At 59.7% G+C, this 9,328-nt stretch overlaps 1 protein-coding gene across 1 annotated transcript in view; it reads left to right on the top strand.

Moving 5' to 3' along the window:
* Positions 1-6,561, top strand: part of SESN2 (sestrin 2) — a 10,224-nt gene extending 3,663 nt beyond the window's left edge. The window contains exons 2-10 of the mRNA XM_074162165.1: positions 650-715; positions 1,638-1,835; positions 2,239-2,421; positions 2,721-2,939; positions 3,455-3,605; positions 3,798-3,913; positions 4,606-4,796; positions 5,025-5,169; positions 5,259-6,561. Coding sequence (XP_074018266.1) covers positions 650-715; positions 1,638-1,835; positions 2,239-2,421; positions 2,721-2,939; positions 3,455-3,605; positions 3,798-3,913; positions 4,606-4,796; positions 5,025-5,169; positions 5,259-5,345 — 1,356 coding nt within the window. The 3' untranslated portion in view covers positions 5,346-6,561. The remainder of the gene's footprint in view (positions 1-649; positions 716-1,637; positions 1,836-2,238; positions 2,422-2,720; positions 2,940-3,454; positions 3,606-3,797; positions 3,914-4,605; positions 4,797-5,024; positions 5,170-5,258) is intronic.
* Positions 6,562-9,328: the final 2,767 nt, after the last annotated feature.

The following is a 9,328-nucleotide window of genomic DNA, read 5'->3' as shown; positions in this document are numbered from 1 at the left end:
GGTGGGTGGGTCTGGAGCATGGAGGGGGGGGGAGTCAAAAATAAGCTGAACCTCGTGCCTGGAGTGCGGAGAGCAGCAGCCACCCTGTCCTGGGGAGGGGGGGGACACGACTCGTTTCGGTCTTAACTGCATTAATGGATTTGGGGAGGGGGAAGAAAATACCTGGTGGAGATGTTTATGGGTATTTTGTGCCCGGGGGTGTCACCAGGAGCCCCCGGCACCGTGTTTATGGTGGTGACTGCAAACAGCAGCACCCGGCTGCGGCCAGGGCTGTGGTGCTCCCGGGACCCCCCCCCGCCGCCAGGCTCCGCTTGTCCCCTGTGTTTTCCCACGGGGGTGGTAAACTGAGTCTCGGGGGTGTCTCCGCTCTCCTGGCCTGCGGTGTCCTGGGGCGGTCGGTCCCCGTGTGTCACACACCTCCCCGGGTGTTGCAGAGCAACACCCCTGCCCGATTTCATCAGGCGCTGCCCGGCCTGACGCAAGGGTGATGGCCGCGCGTCCCCGTGGCCCGTGCAGGGGTGGCTGCCTGAGTCACCCTTTCCGGTGACACCGTGCTCGTCACACCAGTGGCGGCCGCTCGTCCCGGGGACACTCGGTGACTCCCGGCTGCCACGGTCCCAGGCTGAAGAAGCTGCTCTTTCCTTCCTAGGACGGAGGAGTCGAGGTCCCCCGGGAGCTGGGGAGGAGTCCCAGCGCCTTCATCCCCCTGGGAGAGGTAAGAGCGGTGGGGATGGTCTTGGGTGGGGGGGCATCCCTCCCTGCTGGGGGGCTCCTCCCTGCCCTGGGCGGGGGCGGGGGGGGGGCTGTTAAGGAAGGATTCCCAACCCCCATCCTGATTGCTAGTGCCCGGCTGGGGTGGGATGGGGAAGGGTCACCCAGCTGGGGGTGTCCCTGTGGTTGTGTGTGTGTGTGTGTGTGGGGGTGTCTTGTTTTGGAGGCGGGGGGGGAGTGGGGGGGTGAGCGGGTGTTGTGTTGTTTCACCCTGGTGTTTTCCTGTCCTGCCCGTGCCTCAGTTTCCCCCCCTCATCCAAACCTGGCTGTCTTTCCCCTGTGCTGCAAAGGCAGCCCCCATCCTGCCCTGTCCCCCCCGCCACCCCCTTCCAAAAACTGTGCCCTGAAATCCCCGGGGCACCCTCAGCCCTATCTCAGCGCCCAGCGTTGGTGTCCCAGATGGTTCCTCCTCGGGCAGAGATAACGCCATGGTTTCGTCACCGCGATGGGGGTGGAGAGACTGGAAGGTGGGGGGGGGGTGGGGGGTGGGTGGTGGCTGAGCCCCATCTCCTCCCCACTGTGCACCAGCACCCAAATAAACAACCCAACCCGTGGGCTGAGCTGGCCGGGCTCTGCGGGGTCCAGCATGGAGACCCCCCATCACCCCCAGCCCCCTGGGGCTGGGAGGGGGGGCACGGGCAGCGGGGGCTCCCGACGGTGTCCCTACCGGGCGGCGGTGACAAAACTGGGCACCTCCGACAGGGTGAGCATCTGATGCAATGGGGTGGGTGCTTGGGGGGTCCTGCTGACCACCAGTGCTCGATGGGGAGGGAGGAGGTCTCCCTCTAGCTTTTGGGGGGCTGTTGGGAAGAGTGGGGGGGTGCGGCACACAGCTCTTCACCCCCCTCATATCCCTGTCCCGACAGATCCTGCAGGAGGGTGCGGAGAGCAGCCGGCGGCAGCTCCTCATCGAGGCCTTCGTCTCGGCGGGCAGGGTGGACAACATCACCATGGTCATGGGGCTGCACCCCCAGTATCTCAGCAGCTTCTGGAAGACCCAGTACCTCCTGCTGCGCATGGACGGGCCCCTGCCCTACCACAAGCGCCACTACATCGCCATCATGGTAAGGATGGGGGTCCCATGGGGTGGGGGGTCCCGTAGAGTTATTTCTGGTCCAAGCACTTCCATTGGGTTTTTGCTCAGGGGCAGGAAGGTCTTTGGGACCCCACAGAGGGCCACCACCCCCCTATCTGTGGTCCCAGAGGCTTGGAAGCCCCTTTGGGGTTGGTCCTGTGGTGCCCACCCAGGGCACCCCAGCACCCTTCCCCTCCAGGGACCCTAGGGACCAGCACTGATAGGGATTGGGGGGGACAAAGACCCCTGTCTGGGCTCTCTTCCCCAGGGAAAACGCTCCAAGAGTGATGTTGGTGGGGGATGGCTCCCTGCCTTGGCTTCTCCAAGGGCTTGTAGCAGGGTTGGGGGTCTCCTGGCCAGTGTTGGGGGCTGACTCCCGGCTCTCCCCACAGGCAGCAGCCCGGCACCAGTGCTCCTACCTGGTGGGCTTGCACATGGGGGAGTTCCTGCAGGTGGGGGGCAACCCGGCCTGGCTACAGGGGCTGCACTGTGCCCCCCAAAAACTCAGGAACCTCAATGAGATCAACAAGCTGCTGGCGCATCGGCCCTGGCTCATCACCAAGGAGCACATCGAGGTGAGAGACGATGCTGCCGGCGTGGATTCCCCCCCCAGGAACACTCTGGTTTTGGGGTCTTGACCCCTGGGGCCACATCCTTGCTTGGACAAACCCCCCCCCCCCCCAGGTTTAACCCTTTTGGGGTTGAGGGAGTCTCTGAGCTGGAGGGCAGGGTCTGTGCTGCTCCCGATGGATGGATGGGGAAGGGGTGACTTGTCCCCCCCTTGGCTTTTCCTGGCTCTGGGGTGCAGTGGGGGGGTACGGCACAGCGAGCTGGGGGCTTGGGGGGGGTCTCTCCAACCCCGTGGGCTTTGCAGGCTCTGCTGAAGACAGGGGAGAATAGCTGGTCGCTGGCGGAGCTGGTGCAGGCCCTGGTGCTCCTCACCCACTACCACTCGCTCGCCTCCTTCGTCTTCGGCTGCGGCATCAACCCCGAGGAGGAGCAGGATGGGGGGCACAACTGCCGGCCCCCCTCGCCCCACAGCGACAGCAGCCCAGCCTCTGATGACAGCTCTGGGGTAAGGGGCGGGGGGGGGGTGGGGGGGTGCTTTGCCTTCCAGAGGTGGGGGCGTGGGGTGGGAAGGGAGGGCAGGGGGTGCTGGAGTGTTTTATTGGAATAATCTCCCCAGGGAAGTGGTGGATTCCCCAAAATTGGACACTTTTAAGATTCAGCTGGGCGGGGTGCTGGGCCATCTTGTCTAGACTGTGCTTTGGCCAAGAAAGGTTGGACCAGATGATCCTTGAGGTCCCTTCTAACCTGGGATTCTATGATTTATGGTGCTTTGCCTGGGAATTGCTCCAATTGTCCTTTTATTGGGGACAGCAGATGCTTTAGGGCTGGGCTGTGCAGTAGCATCCTCCGCAGGGATCCCTTCTAGCCCCTGGGATAAGGCATGGCAACAGCTGAGGTCTGGGCAGGACAAACCTTCTTGAGTCCTGCAGATATTCCTTAGGGCAGCCCTGGGACTGCTCCGAGTGCCCCCAGAGCCTGAGAGTGGCTCCTCTGGGCTTCCAACCCCTCTGCAACCTTGCCCGACCTCTGCTTCTCCAGGGCAAGGACGCCATGCAGGAGGTGGAGATGCTGATGGAGAGGATGAAGCTGCTGCAGGAAAGCCAGCTGGAGGAGGAAGGTGTCACGCAGGAGGAGATGGCGACGCGCTTCGAGCTGGAGAAGACAGAGAGCTTGCTGGTCGCTCCCTCGGGTGAGGAGGTGCCGGGGTGCAGTTGGCTGGGGACAGGGTCCCCCATGGACTGGGGGGGACGGGTGTCACAGGGGAGAGGGGAAGGAGCCAGCATCTGCCCATGGTGCAGCAGGATCAGGCCCCCAGCTGCAGGGTTGGCTCTGTCCGGGGTCACACCACGTTTCTCACGGCCCCCGCGGTGGTGCCTTGTAGATATCACGGATCACTCCCCGCAGTCCAACGTCCTCTGCTTCGTGGAGGACCCCGAGTTCGGCTACAAGGACTTCACGCGGAGGGGCGAGCAGGCGCCCCCCACTTTCCGTGCGCAGGTGGGTGCTCGCGGCCATGTGCCAGCCAAGGGGACGGGGTGGCAGGGAGCTGGGTGACAGGTCCTGCTTGTCTCTTGTTCCCAGGGTCATTGAGGAGGTTGTAACGAGGGTCGGGTCGGTCTCTTCTCCCAAGGAACAAGCGATAGGGCAAGAAGAAATGGCCTCAAGTTGTGCCAGGGGAGGTTGAGGATGGATATTAGGGGAAATTTCTTCCCAAAAAAGAGTTGCCAGGCATTGGAACAGGCTGCCCAGGGAAATGGCAGAGTCGCCATCCCAGGAGGGATTTAAAAGCCGGGCAGATGTGCTGCTGAGGGACATGGGTTAGTGGTGGCTTTGACAGTGTTAGGTTGATGGTTAGACTCGATGATCTTGAAGGTCCCTTCCAACCCGGACCATTCTATGATTTGGGGCCAGACTCTTCTCAGTGGTGCCTGGTGATAGGACAAGGGGCAACAGGCACAAGCTGGGACACAGGAAATTCCATCTTGGCGGGATCCTGTGGTTCTATGACAGCGTGGGTGCAGGGGGTGAAGGGCTGGGACCAGGCTGGAGCTGTCTGAGCAGTGCAACCAGATGCTAATAGTTGAGGGGGTCAACATGGGGACAACAACCACCCTAGCTTGTTCCCCTGGCTTTGAAGGGACCCCATGTTTCCCCATCAAGCCCCTACCCCAGCATCCTTTTTCTGGCAGGATTACACCTGGGAGGACCACGGCTTCTCCCTGATCAACCGCCTTTACCCTGATGTGGGGCAGCTCCTGGATGAGAAGTTCCAAGTGGTCTACAACCTGACGTACAACACCATCGCCATGCACTGTGGCGTGGACACCTCCATGCTGCGCAGGGCCATCTGGAACTATGTCCACTGTGTCTTTGGCATCCGGTAGGTCCCCAAAACACGTCCAGAGCTTGTTCTCCACCTTGGGTAGAGCCCGTGAGCAGGTCCAACCTGGGACCTGCAGCTTGACCTTGCTGAGACTGTTGTTGCTGCTGAGACTTGTTGTTGCTGTTGTTGGGGGGCTCGGCTTAAGGCCAGAAAGACACACACACCCCCCCCCCGGGGTATGTGAAGGGGTTATGCCTGGGGTCACATCCCTGCTCCCTCCCTCAGCTACGATGACTACGACTATGGGGAGGTGAACCAGCTCCTGGAGCGCAGCTTGAAGATCTACATCAAGACGGTGGCTTGCTACCCGGAGAAGACGACCAAGAGGATGTACACGCAGTTCTGGAGACACTTCAAGCACTCGGAGAAGGTGCTGCCCCATCCCTTCCCCTCCCTCAGGGCGGTGGGGGGGGTGCAGAGCCCCCCCCTGTGCCCTGACCCCCCCTTTTCTCTGCGTAGGTGCACATCAACCTGCTCTTGCTGGAGGCTCGGATGCAGGCAGCTCTGCTCTACGCCCTGAGAGCTGTCACCCGCTACATGACCTGACCAGGCTTTGCTCCCTCCTCTTCCTCCTCCTCCTCCTGCCCCAGGTTTGGGGGAAAGGCCGGGAGGGAGCTGGTGCCTTAAAGACTCTGCTGGAATATTGTCTCTCCCCTGAAGGGGCTGGAGCTGTGAAAGGAAAAGTGGGGGCTTCCCTGCCCCTCGTTCCAGGAGAGGGGACCCCCAAGAAGCCATCAGTGCTGGGAAGACCCCGGAGTGGCTTGGCAGAGCTGGGGGTGCTCGGCTGCTCCATGCCCTTTTTTGGGGTGAGCCTGAACGAAGCCAAATCGGGGTGTCTGTGGGTGCCGCTTTTGCCCTGCGGTTGCTGGTATTACCCCACCCTGTGCCACGTCCTGGTACCACGACTGCCACTGCGGAGGCCTGTCCTTGTGCCAGAGATCACCAGAGGGTGTTGTGAGCTTCACCCTTGGTTTTTTGGGGTCTCCTTGTCCTCAAAGATACGCAGTGGCTGGTGGGGTTGCTGCCCTGGCCTCCCTCTTCCCACCTCTCTGGCTCGGCACCCGAGGAAGGCACCGCAGAAGTGGTGGGAAGGATCTGGCCACCCCATCGGGCAGCCCCTGGTGCCACTCATCTCCGAGCTGTCCCCCCCAATGCCAGGGTCCCAACGGCTGGGGGTGAGGCTGAGGCTCCCCCTTGCCCTGCCCTGGGTGTTTGGGCTGCCTTCAGTGACATGGGGACATCCCCTCCGTGCCTGGGGGTGCCTGCCCGAGCCCCCTGCAATTTGGGATATGAAATGCCTCTTAACCTGGCTCCCGGAGCAGGCAGAAGTGCCTGTGGTGTGTTTTACACCTTTTTTGGGTGTTTTTTGCCTCGATTTTTCAGCCACCGGCACATCTCCGCTGCCTCAGCCCTCGTGGCTGTGCTGGGGTGCGGGGCTGCCTGTGGCTGAGGGTGACAGGGTGGGACATGGGGTGGCCGTAGCTTCACCCAGATGTGCCCGAGCATTTCCCAGCGGCGCGGGTCGCCGGGGGGGTGCCCGTTCGGGAGAGCCCCCGGCTCTGCTGGAGCTGCGGGTCGGGGTCCAGCAGCATCGCCTGCTGCTCGGCCACTCTTGGTTTGTCTCTGCTGAACCGTAGCTCCAGTTAAGTTATTTCTATTTTTTTTTTGGGGGTGTGTTTACTCCTGACTGGGCATGGAAATGCTACTGTGACTTTGCTACAGATCTTGTTTGAAAAAAAAAATAAAATTATTCTTTTTATTTTTCTTTCTTTTTGTGTTTTTTTTTCTTTTTCCAAATGTCTCTGCAGGGCGGCAGGGGTGAGATGCAGCTTCCCTTTCCCCTTGTGCAGGATGGGGTGGGGGTGTCCCACTACTCTGGGAGTGACTGGGAGCAGCCCTGGGTTGTCCAACGGGGGCAAATGGGGGGGCCTATGCACTCCCCAGTTGCCCCAGGGGGTGGGTTGCGCTCCAGTGCACCCTCCTTGCCAACCTCTTCCGAGTGTAGCATCCTCCTGGAAAGCCAGGATTTGAGGCACTGACACTCATCCCGCTCTGGGTGTCCCATGGGATGTTCCAGTCCCACTGCTGGGATGGAGCTGGGGTGGGGTGGTGAAGGGACGCTGGGGGCTGCTGATGTGGAGCCCAGAACTAATCAGGGTGCGGGCAGGAATCCCTGGCAGCTGCTGATAAGAGCCTTGAGGAGGGACCTGCCCGTCCCCCTGCTCCAGCCCCACGGACTGAGGTGCATCCCTGCACCCCACAAGCCGTGAGGGGCCCGATCCTGGCTCCAGGGCTGCCGGGACCCCCCCAGCCCCTGCAGACAGGTAGGACCCACCGCCTTTCCCACCTGAGTTGGGGATGTGGGGCTGGGGGCAGCGAGGCTAGATGGGGCTTGGTAAGGGTTTGCTGTGGGGCAGAGCCTCAATTTGCACCATGCACGGGGTGGGGGGCAGGGGAAAGCGCTCTTGGAGCGGCTTAAGGGCACTGGGGAAACTGAGGCAGGAGGGCAGGTCTCCATTGGCTTTGCTGCTCGGGCTGGAGTCCCCATCCAGGTCCCCAACCTATGGGTTCAGCAAAGGTCTCGCAGAGGAGAGCTGCAAACCACAGGTAAGGGTTAGCTTAATGCTTACGAGACACCGGAGAACCCCCACTGGGGGGGGGTGGGGGGGGCTGCTCTGATGGGGCACTGAACAGTGTCCCTGCTCCGAGTCACAGCCTCCAAATATTTCCCAGTGTTTTCCAGCCCTGGCCGAGGAGGCTGAGCCACCCAAGGTGCCTTCAGGCTGCAGAGAGAAGGGACAAGTCCCTCCCTCCCCAAGTGCTGTGTTTCCAGGGTGTCACCCAACCAAAGAGGGGACACCACCATGCAGGGACCTGCGGGTGCTTGGGGGACACCTGGAGCAAGGGTGGCAGCCCCCGCCGCTGCAGCTCGGTGGGTTTATTCCCTAAATATATCGGGAATAACAACAGTGAGCTTATTTTTAGGGAGGGTGCTTTGGGATTTTTTTTTTTTTTTTTTTTTAACGCTGGTGGCTTTTCTACCGTATATTCGGAGGGGTCTGGCCAGGGGGTGTTGGGGACCTGGTGTGGCTGGAGGTCCTGGTGAGGTGGCACCAGCGGTTCAGCTGAAAAGAGGGGGGGGAAAATTGCATTTGTGTGTTGGTTTTTCAAAAGAAGTGAGAAACCGTCACCGCTTGGGGAACCGAAACAGCTCAGCAAATCAGATAATCATCAGAAAAGGGTCAGGTCAAGGGGGAGATTCTGTCCCGAGGAGGGATTTTTTTTTTTTTTTTTTTTTCCTGCTGCCTTCTGGCTCTCTTTGAGGCATCCCAAATATTTTCTTCAAATGGAAGAAATCCTCCAACTAAAGGCACCGTTTCTGGTCAAAAAGACCCACTGGGAGGGGCTGAGCCTTCGAGATAAAAAAACAAAACAGAGAAAACCCCCTTCTCTTTTCTGCTGCAGTTTCACCCCAGCGTGGCTGGCGAAATCAGCACCAGCATCTTGTGGGGCCACCGCTCCTCGTCCCCACCCCGTCTTGTTTTTCCCAGCGATATCAAATAACTGGGATGAGACTGAATCCAACTGGGTTTGGCTTGGGGACAAGAGGGCATGAGCTCAGGTCACCCCCCCTCCAGCACATAAATATATATATACACACATGTATTTTCTTAATTTTATATATATATATATATAAATTTTTTTTTTATATATATATATATAAAAATTAAAAGTATATATGCAGGTAGATATCTGGGTGGTTTTGGGGTGGCTGGTGGCATCCTGGCCCCCAGCACCCACTTCTCCCAGCCCAGCATCCCTGGTGCAGGGAGGTTTTCTCCCCAGGAGGGCTCTCTGTTGCCCACCCCGGGGCCAGGAAGGGACAATATCTTCTTGGGTTACTTTCTATTGTCTCTGCCCGTGGGTGGGACACCATCTCCATGTCCCTCATCCACCCCATCTTTGCTGCTCCTCTGCCTCTTTCCTATTTAAGTACCCCCCCCCCCCCGCAGGCTTAAGGGCCTATTTAAGTACCCCCCCCCCCCCCGCAGGCATGTGTGGGTGTTTTATCCTCATGTTAAAGGAGAAGAGGGTGCTCACAGACCCGGGGGGGGGGGCTCCCCAGGACCCCGGAGGGAGCTGGTGCCTGGAGCCAGCGCTGCCCTGAGCATCGCTGGGGGAGCTGCGAAGCAGGAAGGCTCTTCAAAGTGTTAATTTTAATCCCTTTTTCTTTTTTATTTTTGGCCTTAGCAGCAAGTCTTGGGTTGGTCTCCATATTTCCCCCCTCAGATTTATTTTAAATCCGCAAAGGATTTAAAAGGTACCAATTTACTGCCGGCACCCAGAGCTTCCCGTGCTTCTCCCAATGGGCCAGCACTGGGGACACCAAGGAGAGACCGGTCCCTTGCTTTATTTTTCTCCCATTTTCCTGCTGCAGCATGGAATCAGCCAGCGCCGTCGACTGTATCAGTTTGACCCCCCTTCCTTTTTTCAGGTGGCCGCAATTATGAACCAATAAATTCCTCACC

Source organism: Numenius arquata, chromosome 21, assembly GCF_964106895.1.
Source record: "Numenius arquata chromosome 21, bNumArq3.hap1.1, whole genome shotgun sequence".
Classification (NCBI taxonomy): domain Eukaryota; kingdom Metazoa; phylum Chordata; class Aves; order Charadriiformes; family Scolopacidae; genus Numenius; species Numenius arquata.
Note: the sequence above shows the minus strand (reverse complement) of the source record. Positions and strands in the feature narration are given on the sequence as shown.